Consider the following 17,853-nt stretch of genomic DNA (forward strand, 5'->3'; position numbering starts at 1 on the left):
CTACCTTCTCCTAAAATATGAATATGAAGCTTTTATGAAGACGAGAGCTTCTTCTCATTACATATTTGTGCTGTGAGACCCAATTTCTTCAATATTTCTAGCTTATTATTTTGTAAATATAACTGAAGCTGAACTATTTCAAATGATTAAAGCCTCTGCAACTGCAATTTGAGCTGAATATATTTTTTTTCTAGGCTTATGTTGTAGCTGAATATGGCATACTTTCATTACTGCTTGTTTGAAGGATTTGCTGGATAAAAACTCAAAGGTGCAACATGAAAACCTAGTAAATATTTTGAGATTTTTCAGAAGGAAAACTGATCATCTGTTTCTCTGAAACAATGATTTGGAAAGCTTGATAAAGCACTCTGCTGATTTTGTGGTAATGAAAAAGAAAACTTTGATTTTTTTTTTTTTCCCTCCCTACAGATTTTGATGATTCACTTAATCTTTGGAAGGTTCCATCCACTCAAAGCCAGTCTTCACATTCTCTGTCAACATCTGATACTATGGTAAGTTCCAGAGTAACCTATTTATTTCAAATATACTGTTCATGAAATAATTTGAAGAAAATTAATGCCGTTGTTAATGCTGAAAGAAAAAGCTGAAACTAAATTGAAACTTATCTAAACTAGTTCTAATACACTAACAAAAACTTTTATGATTATTTACCTAGGCAAATACAAATGAAGTGGCTTAATTTATCTAGTTAAATGCATAAGGCAATGTTGGATTTTGTTGCTTCTCAGAGCAAGACATATTCTCTAGAAATTTCTCTGAAATTAACTTTATTGACAAAATGTAGCCAGATCATCTATAGTTGTAATTTCTGTTGCTTTTATCCTAACTATCCTTTCAGAGTGGTCCCGTATTTACATTTTACAGCTACAGAACTGGATCAATAAAAACCACAGCAGTACCTTAGGTTAAAATTATATAATATATATGTTATAATAAACTATGGATTCTGAAAATGCTTTTATAAAGTATAAAAATGCCACCAGTGTTCACAAGACTCAAGATAGCTGTGAAAAATATATGAAAGCAAGTGACTGCAAGGTAAAATTGTTTCTGAGGGGGATGAATGCTTTAATGAAAGACTGTAAACACATGCTGTCTTGTAAGACGGCAAATGCAAAAGCGGAAAAATTTTTAGTACTTTCTTCACGTTCCAGGATAGGTTGGTAATACTGGATCAGGCTGTGTTGAAAGCTTTTCTAACTTTTATTTGCTACCTGCTAAAAAACATCTATTCTCAAAGATTGCAACAGAACTCCAAGCAAACTGACCTATTGCATAGCAATTCATTTTATAACTTTATAGCTTTTTTCATAACTTTTAATTTTTGAATCATGAATAACCATTTGATTATAGAGCCATAAAATCACAGCTAATGCAAAGTGTAATTTATTTAAAGATATTTTAATGAAGAAAATGCTAAACATTTGCTAATATAATAGTAATAGCACTATCTATAGGTTTGTTTTCCTGTATGTCTTTATATTAAACAAAGTAGCTCCATGAAGAAAATTATAGATCATATTTATGTACTTGCTATTTCATATTACCTAGATCTAACCTAATGCATGTTTTTGCTGAAACTCAACACTTGGAATACCTCTATTACTTTTGTTTTTCAGTGTTAGTTTGTGGTTGTTTTAGGCCAAGAAAAAGAGAGTTTCTTGTAGGAGTTTCACTCCTGTGTGGCAAGGTTTTTGTTTGGACTTTTTTTGTTGTTCTTCTTTTTGAAGAGTCATTAGACTAGCAGGACTGCAATCTTCAAAGAGCTTGCCAGTTACAGAATTCTAGGGCAATGCTTTGCTTTGATTTGAAATAACTATTCAGAATATTTTTTCTGTTGAATAGGTGTACTGATTTGATAAAGACTTAACAAGCCACTCTCTTATTGAATTGACTCGTAAAATGTTATGCAAGTTTTTTTGATATGCAAGGTGATGAAAATGAAAATATTAGCAGTACTGTAATTTTGTATCTCAATATTTCACAGTTGTCATCTTTCCTTATTGTTTTGACTTATTATTATCAATGTATTGCTATCAAGTGTTGTTACTGGAAAAATCTAATTAATTTAGAATTTAGTTTAAAAATTAAGATTTTTTTTCCTATCCCTTTTAGCAATTTTATTAATGAAATTGATTTTCATTTATTAAAAATTTGACGATATTTTGAACTTTAATATTCAGAGCTGAATATTTGAAACTAAAATAACTGAATGTTTATAAATCAGGATAAAACATGTTTTTTCCAAACTTCTCCTAAATGAATTATCTGAGTGTCACTGTCTTACAAGAATAAAAGTGGAAGAAGTTTCAGCTTTTTCTATGCATATTATTCAAGGTGAAGTTTAGCTTCAGTGACTTAGAAGAAGAAGAAAAGTCCAATTTGAAATTTACTAGATCAGATTAAGGCATCTTCATTTATATGTGTAAAATGGCATCATTGTTTAACATAAAGATGTAGATTTACAGTTGCATTAACAAGTGGAAAACTCTGAATTATTTATAGCTAAAAGTACAGTGTGATACAATGATGTACTCATTGGTATCAATCTTCCAGATATTGTCAGACTTTTTATATGTGCTCAGGAGGATTATGCTCTTACAGCTGATGTGAGAGAATTATATACAAGGATTTTTTTTTTTCTTGCTTCCACTAGTGAACATAAAAATTTTGCAAAACAGCTATTTGGTTGTATTTTCTCTTTTAAAATAAAAGAGCTAATATTAATAAAAGTGTGTTTAATTCCATTTGTTCTTCACATGTAGTAGCATTATGGACCTTATAAGCAGCTGTAAACTGTAGTTTTTATTATAGGTTACTTACCTTTAAAATATCGATGTTGACATGACAGATGGTAAGTTGCCATGTTGGAAAGAGTTATGCAAAGGTCTGATGTTCCAATGCCAGTATTAATTGTGAGAGGAAAGACAGAAGAAGGTAACTGAGGATAAATAGAAACTGTATTCCAGAGACTGGCTAGTGATTAAGTATTTATCTGTTGTCTAAAGTCAAGAAATATTTCAGAAACTCAAGCTATCTTAAAGTTAGGTACTTTTTTATATATATATGCATTTACGTTTTGCTTTCCTACAGTCTGGCCCAAAACTTTCCATTTTGATGTATGAGGAGGAGGAAAATATCTGTGAAGTCGGTATTCAAAATGTGTATAGATTTTTGTCTCTGAATTTGATCCATTGATGAGGATTTAATTATTTCAAGACCACTAGATGGCATGCTTTCCCCATCACAGGTGAAAGGGAGCCCACTTGTCTTACTGAAGGGAAGAGTGTTGATGCATTTGTGTCTGGAACAGATTTGATGACAACAGCCTCAAATAATTTGAGAGTTAGCAGCTATCAAATCAAGTAAAATTGTTTCTATCAGAAGCTCTTTTCCTATATTTTAATAACTTTTTAAATAATAATATTTAAAAAAAAAGCAGTTCTAAGTGTGTCCTCATCCATTCATTGCATGAATGTTAATCTAGGAAGCTGAAATTGCTTTTTGCTTCAGTAAGCCACATCCTGAAGATCTTTGTGGAAGCAAAAGCTTTATCTTTTACTGAATTCCAAGAACAAAGAAAAGGTCTACTGAATTTTTTTGGATGGATGAAAACAGTTCTGAAAAAAAGAAAAAGACACTACTAGTTCTCTCCTTTTTCAGTTTTCATGTAATTAATAGTTAATTTGAGCTATCCAAAGGCTGACTTTATGCTGTGTTTGTATAAACTTAAATGAAGATAGTATTTAACTTTTTGGCTTCATTTTTTTCCCGAATTTGTAAAAATTAAAAATGAGAAAATTTATAAGCAAGTACATTCATAACAGAAATCATTCTTACTTACTCTATTCTATAAAGTAGTCTGTCAGAGGTAGTAAGTATAACTCTCCTGATTTTATAGAGTGAGGAATTGCAATGTGGGGATGAAATCAATGACTCAAGGTCACATAAAAGGCAGTTGTAGAGCTGAATTGTCTGTACTCTGTTTAAATTTCTTTAAAATCTCAGTAGACTGCAGATTTTTGTCAAAATTGGCTTATTTTTCTGTAAAGTGCAATCTGAATGTTACAAAGAGCTCACTTCTGTAAAAATAATGTCTTTTATAGAAGTAGTATCTTAGTAAATATTAACTCAATTTATCTTGACAGAAAATTATCTTTACTTTTATTTTAACCAACATCTTTGTTTTATTTTTAAGATGTATACTTTAAGGCACCAATCAGCATGAAAATACCAACTTGTTTCACATTGTGTAGATATACCAGGTCTATCTGATGCCTAGGACAGCTTAGCAGAATGAGCAATTCTTTAAAAACTTGGGCTAAGAATGCTTCAGGTTAAAGGATCTATGGAGTTTTCTCATATAGCTTTAAGTCATGGCCATTCTCTCCTATGAAATCTTGATACTTTCTTAAAAAAAAAATAAAAAAAAAAGAAAAAAAAAGAAAGTATGCTTTATTTGCTGGATCCATGGTTACCAGTGTTCTACACTAAAGTGATTTAAACCTTTGAAAAGAGCACTGAATAGAATTAATCACTGCAAACCTATTAAAGCAATGCCAGAGGGATTCTTATACTAGAGGTTAAGAAAAGACCTTTTATTCATATCTAGTAGATAAATGTCAAAACCATCACCTTTGTCTTGCGTTTCCCCTATGACAATTTCTGTTTTCTTTTGTATTATTTCTTAACTGCAGGCCTCTTTCCCCACTTCTTTCTCCCCAGTACATCCCCTTCCAAAATTCTGTTGTTCCACTGTTAAGCACCTGACTGTTTCATTGCTCTCAGAGAAAGAGTATGGTGGCAATAGTAAATAAATAAGAATCATAAATATCCTTTACAGAGTATGATGACCTAGACCCTCAGATCATGCTTATCAAGGGTGGTTTATAAAAGTGGTAATACCTTTTCTTTCCTGGAAGGTGGAACACTGTGGAAATGACTTCATTGTGTTATTGTATGTTTTCTGTTAAGATAGCAGAAAATGTCTGTTTTTAACCTCATATCCCACTGTGAAGCAATTACCAATAAATGTTCCATCATTGCAGGAAGCTAATAAGGTATATTTTTCCAACCAGATAAAGCTATTATTGATTTTTTTTTTTTTCTAGTTAGATAAGACCGTATTTTTATATCTTTGACTATAAGGTTCAGACAGTTTGACAGGATGCAGAAAGAATGTGTGTTGTGCAGCCTAGGTGACGTGTTGATTTATTAAAATGTAAAACCTTGTATGCATTCACAATAATATCTTTAAGATGAGTCCCACTATAGCAATAATTTCTTTCAGAGCTTTGGCTAGTGCAAAAGAACTATAAGGACTATTTGAAGGACAAACCCAGTATTTTGGGTTTGTGCTTTTATATCCATCTATGTGCATATGCACATGCGCGTGCACACACACACGCACACACACTTTAATATATATTTTTGAGATTTATTAAAGAACTTGTAATTGAAGTACAGTGCTGAATAAATGCAGAATTTGCGAAGTGTCATGATGAGTATTAGAGTATTAGTATTAGTGTATTAGAGTTACTCTAATACAAATTTTTGATTTAAATAATGATTTAAATCAGCAAGCAGAAAATTTTAATTTATTTAAATTTGCAAATAGGCTTTTTAGTTATATATGTAAAATATATATATGTTTGACTTTCAATTGGCTGATGCAATTTGTTACTATTTTTGCATATAGGAAGAATATACTGTACCCAAACATAGTGATTATGTGGTCCTGGGATTCAGATAAGCACCCCAAATCTTACTGCAGCTTGACTTCTGAGCTACATTGACCCTTGGTCTTTTTTGAGGACCAACTGAACATGCTTGCAGAGGAGGAGTCAAGACTATAGGACATACAATAGTGGGAAACTAGAGCAAAATGGGGGAGAGAAGGAAGTTGCAGCACAGAAGTGGAAACCTTCAGCTCTGCAGAGAAACATTCAGCATCATGTGCTGATAGAGGCCTGATAAGATTTGGAAGTGACTAGGGAAAGTGAGGAAAAACAGTAAACCTTCTTAAGTAGGAGAAAAGACTGTATAGAGCGTTTTCTTTAACTCAGAATGCCACTGAGTAAACCGAAACCAAGCCTGGAAAGAAGTGACCTATTCAATGGGTGAGAGAGGAATTTATGATTTCCTTCCCTGCACCACTATTTTTTTGTTTTGTCTTTTAAGTCACTTTTGACTTTTCCTTAGGAAAAAATTATTCAAACTGGTATTGTAATAATACTCTAAAAAGAAAACCTTTGAAATATTTCATTCTTCCCTAGAATGCTCACTGTGAGGAAAACTCTAATGCCATCCTTCTTAAAGCTGGATTTCGTTATGGTCCACAATGTTGTGTGTTCTTTACCCTGTAAAACAATGACTCATTTGAAAAATATTTGTCTTACGTAAACAGTTGAGGAATCAAAGAACAGAAGTGAAAAAGTGACCTGGCATATGTATTTATCAGGTGCTCTGAGATGGGTCATGATAGGTCACAAAGCATATTATTAAGCTGTAAAATCTCTGTCTTCTGATTTTGTGCTTGTGGTTTAAAACATAGTAACAAGAGCATTAAGAATTCCTTTGAAAGCATGAAAAATTAATCATATGACAGGTGATCTAGTTTCTCAGTTAGAAGCAGCGTGGTAGCATGTTACTGTGATGTAAATGTATCTTCACCAGAAAACCAGCATGTCTGAGAATCGCAAGACTAAGGTTAAGAGGAGTACTCAGGGTAAGAAAGGCTCCAGAACCCAAGCTCTGGCTGATGAGAGTAGCCCACTTTTTATATTTTATCTAAGTGTGTCCTTGTGAAAATGGACGAGCCCTGGTCGCAGGAGAGCAAAAGTGTACAAGAATATCAACTTTAAATGCTTCAGTGATGCCTTTCTTTCCTCATCAAAAAGTAGATAGAATCAATCATATGGACGAAATAAAGAGGGATGAAGAGAAGGTATTTCCAGTATCATTCTTGGGCATTGATCAGTTTCTGAACTGAAATGTTTTAGCCTGTCCATATTGTTCAGTTTTCTGTAGTTTCAATTCTCAGGTGTTTTTATTTCTTTAACAAAATCTAATCAAATTAGTTTTGAACACTGACTAATTATTATGCTTATTTTTCTGAGTAATTTTTATGCTTTAAGCAAATGTGAAAACGTCTGTTCTATTAAAGATTGAATCAGCTGGTTTGCTTTTTATGTCTTTTCAGATTCTGTCTGCATCACCATCACTGGGGAGTGTTGCTGAGCTTCAAGCAAAAGTCCCAACATATTTGACCAGTTCTATTCCTGAAACTGCAGTTGATAGGCTTATGGCTCAAGGTAAGCCAAACTGTAATTGGCTTTATAAACATGATGATGAATATAATGGCCTGTCCATATTTAGTATGTCCATATTCCAGTATCTGTATATGCATATAAATCTTGTTTATATGTGTTGTTGAAACAGTCACTCTGACACTTTTAGTGGTTGCTTTAGAAAACAAGCATAAAACTGTGCCTTTAAAATAAAATAAGGTAAAATACATTGACATTAAGTAGTAATGGTTGATCTTGCTTAAAATGTAGCACATTTGTGAGATTCAGTTTTCATTCCTGTAAAAGAGTCACCCTTTCAAAACATTTGATTTTGATAAAGTTGTCAAGGTACATTGATAAAGATATGTGTGCGCACATACACATGCTTGCGTACACACTCACACGCATACACATACGCTCTGTCTCTTTTTCTGTGAAGGAAAGAAGTGAAAACAATTTATATCATTTCCAATTTGCCATTTATCTTCAGTATTAACTAGTGTCATATAGAAAGAACAGTTTATTTCAAAAAGATTTAAAATAAAACTTTCTGTGTGTGTGTATATATATATATATATATATTTTTTTTAATTCTAGAATATACTAGTTTTAAGTATATAGGGAAGTTGGATATTCTGTGAAAAACAGAAAGCAAGTTGTTTTTATAACTGCCCTAATTTCTTTTGTGTGGGAGGTGTTTTTTTTAATGTGTTTTTCCCATTTGTTTTTATTAAACACATTCAAGGTCAGAGTGATACTACCACAACATCATCTCCGAGTCAGCATGGTTCTCCCATGTCTGTTGCACTGTCTAAACAGTGTGCTGTAGTCACACCCTCTCTCTTGTCAGCGGTTTGTAGCCTTCTGCATAATCTGCTTATTGTCACTCCAAAAGATACTGGAATTGCTCTTCAACAAGCACACTTGCTAACAGCTCTCAGCAGGTAGGAGATCAATAACTACTGAACTCCAAACAGGTGTAGGAACAGAGGTGAAATGAAAAGAATGAAATGAGATCTGCCAGTGTTCCATGCCAAAACTGTTAAAGATATTGATCAGATCTTGCTTCTGGGGTGTTAACAAATGTGTGTGGTGGGGGTATTTTTTGTTTGTTTGTTTGTTTTTTTAACACAAGTAGCAGAAAAGGAGGATCTAGCTTTTTATACACAGAAGAAGTACTTACTTTGGTCGTTCTAGTTGTGATGTTGTTCTTCCACAGCACTAATGGTGGTTTAGATTTCATCTAGATGAACATTTTGTCATCCTTTTGGGGATTAATTTTTTTCTCTAGTAGAATAATATATGATGTGATGAGGCATTCATTGTTGCAGCTCATTTTTGTTCAGTATATGTTTTTTCTTTTTTTACTTACATGAAATATTTTGACAATAGACCAAAGGCTGTCACAGTAAGAGTAAATAATTCTTGGCAATTTTGAGAAAATATTAGATCAGAAACCCTAACATTTTGGTTCTTATCTTAAAGGAAGAACAAATCTTCTTAGAATACAGTTTATATTGGTACAGATCTGTTATTTCTTATACAGAAAAGAAAATAAGTAATCAAGAATAAAACAGTTTAGTTTTGGAACTATGTTATGCTACTTTGGTTGCAGTTGCACTACAATTAATGCTTAAAGAAATATTTTTAAGATAGTTACACGATTATATTTTTTTAATTCTGTTTATTTAAAATGGACTCTTTAAAGTTAGTAGAATTTTTAATTATTTAAATGTGTTTCTTATCAACTTGCTTTATTTTAGTCTTGTAAATGCTAATCTAGTCAAGAGATGTATCCTGGAACTGAAAGCTCCTTTGGGTTATCCGTGTCATGTGGAACATGTAAAAGTTCAGGTTAGAGAAGTATTTGTTATCTTCTGAATTTTCTTTCAATGAAGAAGTTAATTACATTTATATAATCTATATTTATTGATATAGTCCAGACACATTGCCATAGGTAACATTCAGATGACACATTGCTTTTATAAAAAGGTATCAGAGAAAGTAAACAATGTGCTATATTCAATATACAAAAAATTATTTCTCTGTTAAAGAACTATACCCAGAACTATTGAATAGATAAAAACCAGTTGTGTTTTAAAAATACAAATCTCATAATGGAATTTCTTTGTAGAGTATTGAAGTATTAGCTTTATACAGTTACTGACACATTTAGTTGAAATTTTAAACACTTTAATATACAGATTGTTCCTAAACTTCATAGTTTTGCCTGTCTGCTTTTCTTTGTCCTCAATCCTGTAGACACTGGCACTTTTTAACTAACCCGAGTATATGAAAAGTGTGTAGGCTTATTGCCAATGGGACTACTTTTCACAGAATCACGGAATGGTTGAGGTTGGAAGGGACCTCTGGAGATCATCTAGTCCAACCTCCCTGCTGAAGCAGGGCCACCTAGAGCATGTTAGACAGGGTTGCATCCAGGCGGGCTTTCAATATTTCCAGAGAAGGAGACTCCACAACCTCTCTAGGCAACCTGGTCCAGTGCTCCGTCACTCTCACAGGGAAGAAATTCCTCCTCATATTCAGGCAGAACTGCCTGTGTTTGTGCCAGTTGCCTCTTGTACTGTCTCATGGGACAACTGAAAAGAGTTCAACCCCATCCCCTTGACAGTCACCCTTGTACTTATACACATTGATAATATCCCCCCTCAGTCTTCTCTTTTCCAGGCTAAACAGGCCCTGCTCTTGCAGCCATTCCTCATAGGGCAGGTGCTCCAGCCCTCTGATCATCTTCATAGCCCTACACTGGACTCTCTCCAGCAGCCCCATGGCTCTCTTGTACTGGAGAGCCCAGAACCGCGTGCAGTACTCGAGATGTGGCCTCACCGGGGCTGAGTAGAGGGGCAGGATCACCTCCCTCGACCTGCTGGCAACACTCTTCCTACTGCACCCCATTGGCCGCCTTTGCCACAAGGGCACACTGCTGGCTCATGGTTAATTTGTTGTCCACCAGGACCCCCAGGTCCTTCTCTGCAGAGCTACTTTCCAGCAGAGCAGCCCCCAGCCTGTACTGGTGCATGGGGTTACTCCTCTCTAGGTACAGGACCTTGCACTTGCCCTTGTTGAACCTCATGAGGTTCCTCTCCTCCCATCTCTCCAGCCTGTCCAGGTCTCTCTGAATGGCAGCACAGCCTGAAGGCTGTGTACCAGCCACTCCTATCATCGGCAAACTTGCTGAGGAGGCACTCCATCCCTTCATCCAGGTCATTGATGAATAAGTTGAACAGGACTGGACCCAGTACTGAGCCCTGGGGGACTCCACTAGCTGCAGGCCTCCAACTGGATTCTGTACCGCTGATCACAACCCTCTTGAGCTCTGCCTCTCAGCCAGTTTTCAGTCCACCTCGCTGTCCACTCATCTAGCCTGCACTTCCTGAGCTTGCCTATGAGGACGTTACGGGAGACAGTGTGGAAGGCCTTGCTGAAGTCAAGGTAGACAACATCCACTGCTCTCCTCTCCTCTACCTACCTAGTCATTCCGTCGTAGAAGGCTATCCGGTTGGTTAAGCATGCTTTCCCCTTGGTGAATTCATGCTGACTACTCCTGATCACATTCTTTTGCTCCATATGCTTGGAAATGACATCCAGAATGAGCTGTTCCATCACCTTTCCAGGGTTGGAGGTGAGGCTGACCAGCCGATGGTTTCCTGGGTCCTCTTTCTTGCCCTTTTTGAAGACTGGAGTGACATTGGCTTTCTTCCGGTCCTCAGGCACCTCTCCAGTTCTCCCTGACTTTTGAAAGATGATGGAGAGCAGCCCTGCAATAACATCTGCCAGCTCCCTCAGCACTTGTAGGTGCATCCTGTCAGGGCCCATGGATTTGTAGATGTCACGTTAGAGATCTAAAAGATCTCTAACTCAATTTTTCCTCGACCAAAGGAAAGTCTTCCTTTCTCCAGACTTTCTCCCTTGCCTCCAGATTCTGGGATTCCTGAGGGCTGCCCTTAGCAGTGAAGACTGAAGCAAAGGCGGCATTCAGTAACTGCCTTCTCTGTATCTGTTGTCATTCATCCCACCCCATTCAGCAGTGGGCCCACATTTTCCCTAGTCTTCCTTTTGCTGCTGATGTTTTTGAAGAAGCCTTTCTTGTTGTGCTTGACGTCCCTTGCCAGATTTAATTCTGGCAATTAAATGGGCCTTAATCTTCCTTGTTGCATCCCTGCATGCTCTGACAATGTTCTTATATTCCTCCCAAGTGGGCTGTCCCTTTTTGCACATTGTGTGCTTTCTCCTTCTGTCTGAGTTCTGCTAGGATCTCCTTGCTCATTCATGCAGGTCTCCTGCCCTGCTATGTTTGACTTCTTACTCCTTGGGATGCAGTACTCTTGAACTTGGAGGAAGTGATGTTTTAGTATTAACCAGCTCTCTTGCAGTCTATTCCACCATGTCTTGATGGTTTCCAATTTGCCCTCGGTATCATTAATGCCCACCTGGAAGAGCGGCAGAAGGTAATAGTCCAACACGTGGACAAACTTTGACAGTCTGTCCCGTAACATCTCGTATTTGATCCCCTGGCTTGAATTTTGTATCAAAGGATTTAGTTTGAAGTAAATACCTACACCACTAAGGAAGTGTGTTTCTGTGGAAATTTTTTGAAAATAAATGAATATGTATGCCAACAATATTTTTTCTAAAGCTTAAAAGAAAACTTCTGTTTTCAGGAAATATGTGTATATTCATCAGCATTAGTGATTATTTTCTGTTTTGTGTTCTGAGCTTCCAGAAACTGTCACTACACAAGCCATGATTTTCTCATTAGAAACTTGTTACTTTTTCACTAGAAAGAGTACTTCACACATGTTTCCAGAGTAGGAGTTCTGTTTCATTTTCTACTGTAAGAATTAGGGAAATAATTTTTAATTTATGTCCTATTATTTTTCTTAAATGGTTTATATAAATTCAAAATTAAATGAATAAGTTGAGATGATATGTTTAAGTCATAAAAATATGTGGAAAGTACAAATAATACGGTTTTATTTCATATCTTTTAAAAATACTTAACAGGTGTTACTGCTACTTCAGTACTTATCATCTGTGTCCAGGCTTCTGAAAGCATGCTTATGGGTGGACTGTCAGCTTGTAATCCAGGATGAACTGTTGAAACCTCTTCTGGGAAATAGCTTCATGATTCTCTCCATTCGCTCTGAGGATGGGCTTGGTAATAAAGAATTTTGTTTCCAGCATAGCCAGACAGATGCGGGTCTTTACTTAAGTAATCAACTTCATTTAAAGTGTAAAACCTTGTGGTCAAGTTTGGCTATTCAAATTTGTGTGCATACATAAATGGTTTGATTTTTTTCTATGTTTTCTTTACAGATGCTGAGTTAACATCTGCACTTCATGAAACATGGATAGACTACTTCAATCTTCTAGCTACATTATTGTGGAAAAGTGGCCAAATATCTTTTCCATCTGTGACAGCAGCTCTTGCAAATCATTGGACAGCAGTAATTGGTAATGTCTATTCCTGGATGGTTTCTAACCTTGCAACTAATTAAAAATAAATAAATAAATAAGGAAGGGGGAAGGAAGGAGGTCATCCCTGATTAGATGCTTTCAAGTTATATACAAACAGCATATCCATCATGATAAACATTCTTGTGCCAGGTTTTCATGTAAGAAAGCTTGATTTTTTTTTCCCTTTATTCAACTTTTATAATTCTTTTTTATATAGTTAGACCAACTTTTGGATGACTACGTAAATTCACAGATTTTGTTTGCATGCATAGTAGTTACTAACTGTAAACCTTATCCAAATACAGCACATATGAGCCTGAAATGGTCAATTTAGCATTTTATTCTTTCCTCATATGTATTATTTTATCCTACATAAAACAAAAGCAAAAAAATTAGGGGAGAAGAGGAATACTGCAGTTCAAGATATTGTACAATCATTTTTTAAATTCCTTTGCTAGTTACTTGTTTAGTGAGGGCTCTGAGTCAGCAACCTTCTCTCATATGTTTCAGCATTAAAGTATGAGTATAGTCCATTCGAGCTTGTAATTTCAGCCAGGTGTATTTTAAGTGATCTGGTGAGTGCAAGTCCAGCTGCACATCAAACAAATGTGATTACTGTCAGTACTATAAGGTAAGCTGTAGAATAAAATGAGAGTTCAGAAAAATGTCAAAGGAATGTTTTAGCAAAAGGAAAATACCTTTTTAATTTCATAGTCAAGTTAATGGAGAACAAATAATTCATTCAAACCTTAGGTAAAACTTAAACTTTCTTTTCTTAATTTTTTAAAGACTTACTGTCAAATGTATAGAATTTGTACAATTCTTTGTGAAGAGTGAATCTGCTTCTTGTCTCACACATTCTTTGATCAATCTTCTGAAATTCTGAAACACTTTAGCTTTTTACAGAGTGAAACATAAGTGTCTTTAACTTTTTTTATTTAACATTTCAGATACCATTTGTGATTGTATTAATCTGTCAGCCACACCTCCTGCTTTATATATGGCTAGTTTACAGTTCCTCTCTGCCCTTTTGACTGAAGAAGGAAAAAGACATCTCCGAGATAAACAGAGCGTATGCCAGAATCCAACTGTTAGCTTTCTTCTAGATGAAGCTGAAGGATGTCAGGCATCAGTAACTCAACTTACTGGATTAATAATTCAGGTATTTAAATATTGATTATGTGATTGTAGGATATATTTTTGTACTTTGTTAAAAAAGGAATGTTTTTACCTAATGAAAAGTTAGTTGAAAACTAATTCAGTTATAAACTTCAGTTATAAACTGAGACATCTTTCATCCACTGTGTCTATTATACTTATTTTTGAACTTCATGTAATAAACTGGAGAAGTTGCAGAGAAGCAACTTCTAGGCAGTGCCTCTGAAGACAATTACTGTCATACTGCAGCAACGTGATATGAAATCTCATGTGGGGAAGATTGCATGTGAGTAGAATATATTTGGCTGTATACCAAAATGTTTCTTTCTATTCTTCCAAACATGTAATGGAATTTTAAGACTCAAAATATAGTTATTCCCACTGTAAATGACAGCATCATTGTGCTTAACAAGCTGCCTAATCATAAAAATTGCAAACCGAAACGAGCCATTAAGCCCTGTAGTTCATTTCCTAGTTGTTGCAGTATAGGAACAAACCGAACTTTAAATATGTCAGGTATTATATATCCATTCACTCCTTTGGGAACCTGTTGCCCAACATAATATATATATTACTGACAAGCCATATTTCTAGATACTCATTCTGAATGTTTTCTCTTTCCTAATGTAATCTTATTATTATTATTTATATTTGTTTGTACTGTCCTAAATACTTCTTTTACCTCCTCCAAATTTATATCCTTCATTTATTTACAGACTGCCAAAATTTCTTCCATTACTTACCAATAAGACAAGATATATATGAAATTTACGAATAAGACAAGATGTATGAGAAATTTGTACCTAATTTATCTTCTTTCAGAAGTCAGTTCTTCTATCTATGTACTCATTGTCCTTTAAATCATGTGATCCATGAGTAAAATGTACTAAACGGTTGAGTAAAGCTGAAGCACTCCCACTTACTAATACTGTTTCTTTGTTAATTTTAGAAGTATACTGTTTGTCTATGAGATGCAAGTTTCATATAACCTAATGTGGCTTTAATATTCTGGAATCTAAATGTCTAGTAATTTTTTTTATATATAAAAATCACATTTAATCTTAATTTGCAATGTGAAATACTGTTTCTTTTCTTTTTTTTTAAGTATATATCAGTGGATGTTGAATGGTGTGACCATTCAATATGTAATATTGATTAGTATCACTTCATCTGCTCTCTTCCTGTAGTTGTTGAATTCTGTAGAATAAGCTTGCTCTTACTAAGACTTGCCCTGATCAAGCTAACGTCTGTCACGTAACCTGTGCTCCCCATGTTGCTGTGTCATGCCACTATGGCTTTATAAGTATTTTGAGAGCACAGTGTGTTCCGTGTACTGAGACTCTAGTAATCTTCACGGGGAAGCAACTTACTATTGCTGCAACCCTGAAGTATGTCAGAATTTAATGCTTCTGTATGTACCTCAGCCTCCTTAGTTCTGGCACAGGAAATGTGCCAGTGTGTTAAAGAACAAAGACCCTCTCTTTTGCTACAAATATACATAACTAATTACCAGTCTTTACTGGCAAAGAGTGATGCCTCGCAGGATGACAGGAAGCAAAGTACATACAAAAGATAACCTATGCTTCCTGGGGTGTTATAATACAAGTCTCAACCAAGAAAGGGTTATATCTACTGTGATCCTAAAAAACAATGACAGAATTATGAAACAAACAGCTTCAATTTTATAAAAGAGCAAAGTATAGCAAGATGCTATACTTTTAAATACTTTAAATTTATACTTCTAAATTTTTTAGAAGTTTTGGGGGTTCTATGACCCGTAGAAAACCCTTAATGGAAAATTACAGAATACTTTCTATAAAAGAATCCCACAATAAGCCTGGATTAAAAAAAAAAGGTCCTTTAACTAGACAACTACCTTTATGGCTATGATTATAATTAAATGAAGTAATAAGTATCAGACAGAAGCAGTAGGAAAGAACAGATAAAGAGAGAAAGATAAATTTAACAATTTAAATAGAAAAATACATCTACAAACCAGTAAGACATAATATTTCAGTATTGTATTACTTTCAAAATGTATCTATATGTTACTTTTTTTTTTTTTTTTTTTTTTTTTTTTTTTTTTTTAATAAAAAAACCATGGCCCTCACTGAGCGGCAGTTAAAGGAGACCATAGGATAAATAACATAGTTAAAACATTAGTTTAAGGAAAAACAAACAAAAAATTAAATACAGTGTTTCTCTAAGATGTACCCAAGCAAATAATTGACTAATATAGAGAAGGAAAGAATTGTCAAAGAATTAGTAATCTCCGTTAGTCACCTTAACTACATAAAATCTACAAAGTAGATGATAGGCAGCGGCACATTGGAACTTAGGCCCTGGTCTGCAGGTATGAATATTAGCAGACCAGGTCCTAAATTAGTATGTGTTACTGCATACAACCAATTTAGTAAATGTGCACATGCTGACTTTAAATACTAGGAAATTATAGGAAATTTAGGAAATTATACTTTTCCTAAATACTAGGAAACGTATAAGCAATTAGCAATGTATTAGGGTAGAAATAAAATCGTCACTACTTACTCTTGCAGAAGGCTTTGAATGAATAAATCATGAAATTTACTTATTAGGCAATTCAAGATTAAAGGAACTCAATATTTTGTTGTCTCATGACTTGAGAAATTAGCATTAAGTTTAAACTTTTATGCTTTTTTATATATATTTTAAAACTATTCAAACTTAAAACTTATTCAACTTAAATGTTCTGTTGAGGAACTGAAGCACTGCTTATCGGTATGGAAAGTAGTCAATATAAATACACAACTCTTATGTTGCTTACGGTTTTCTGATTTCATTTGGGATCTGATAAAACTGGTTGTTGTCTAAATATGTTTTTCTTTGTTAGCTATAAATGCAGAACCTAGCCAATGTCTTGATGCTTTAATTTGCCATCAGTTGCCCATATCATTGAGTTTTCTATTAACTTATTGTTCTTCATCTCTTGACCTTTCTAATCCTGACTGCACTGAGCATTTCCAGTAAATGATAACCTTGGAGCAAGCGTTGATATTTTATTGCATATTAAAATTTGAAAAATGTGTTAGACAATTACTAGCTAGAGGTCTAAAGCCAGTAAGAGACAGCTAGCTCACAGTCTTTCAACTGTCTTGCTCTGTGTCTCCAAATAAATATAATCTCTATACTTTCAAAGGAATATTTATGTTGTTATTAGTTACTGGAAATGCAGTGCTCATAAAGGGCTCACATGGATTCAAAAATAAGACAAACTACTGTTTTTCTCTGATTGGAAGTGTATTTAAAATTATTTGTCAGTGATGTGTTTGTTGTAAAGAAATTTGTGGATATTCAGCGTCTCTTCTTGAATGTTCTTTTGAAGGAAAATAGGATTGCACTAGAGGAATGTTACTGAGTTGTCTATGATAGTGTGGCTGCAGAGTAGAATGCCAAAATTAGACATCTGGTCTTTAGGAAGGTAGAATATAAAGAAAAGACTAAGAAGAGTGGGCTTAGGAGCAAAGGAATTTTTTCTTAACCTTTTAGTTGAGAAAATAGTTAAGCATTGTGATGTAGATAAGCTATAAACGTGACTGTGCAGGGAGAACTCCAAATAGGAATACACTTATGAATCATCAGAATGAGAATATAGACTATAACAGCATATTTATAGGTATAAGTACCACTTTTAATATGTATGACTGTTTTTCCGTTGAGGTAATTTATCTTGCATTATTTGTAGGTCTATGAAAGAAAATCTTCAAAGGATGTCCTGAAACAAGCTGCTACAAGTGCATTACTGTCCCTGTTAGCTGTCAGCAAAAATGCCCAGAAATGTGCTTTAGAAGGTCAGCATAATAAAATACATTTTAAAATGTATGTTAAATGCTTTATAAATCAAATGTTTGCTGATGTTTTTTACATTTTA

At 34.5% G+C, this 17,853-nt stretch overlaps 1 protein-coding gene across 1 annotated transcript in view; it reads left to right on the forward strand.

Annotated features, from left to right (window-relative positions):
- Positions 1-17,853, forward strand: part of RTTN (rotatin) — an 88,640-nt gene that overhangs the window by 54,686 nt on the left and 16,101 nt on the right. The window contains exons 34-41 of the mRNA XM_062568103.1: positions 430-512; positions 7,223-7,334; positions 8,056-8,254; positions 9,074-9,164; positions 12,336-12,489; positions 12,648-12,785; positions 13,739-13,950; positions 17,668-17,773. Coding sequence (XP_062424087.1) covers positions 430-512; positions 7,223-7,334; positions 8,056-8,254; positions 9,074-9,164; positions 12,336-12,489; positions 12,648-12,785; positions 13,739-13,950; positions 17,668-17,773 — 1,095 coding nt within the window. The remainder of the gene's footprint in view (positions 1-429; positions 513-7,222; positions 7,335-8,055; positions 8,255-9,073; positions 9,165-12,335; positions 12,490-12,647; positions 12,786-13,738; positions 13,951-17,667; positions 17,774-17,853) is intronic.

Source organism: Rhea pennata, chromosome 2, assembly GCF_028389875.1.
Source record: "Rhea pennata isolate bPtePen1 chromosome 2, bPtePen1.pri, whole genome shotgun sequence".
In the NCBI taxonomy this organism is placed as follows: Eukaryota; Metazoa; Chordata; class Aves; order Rheiformes; family Rheidae; genus Rhea; species Rhea pennata.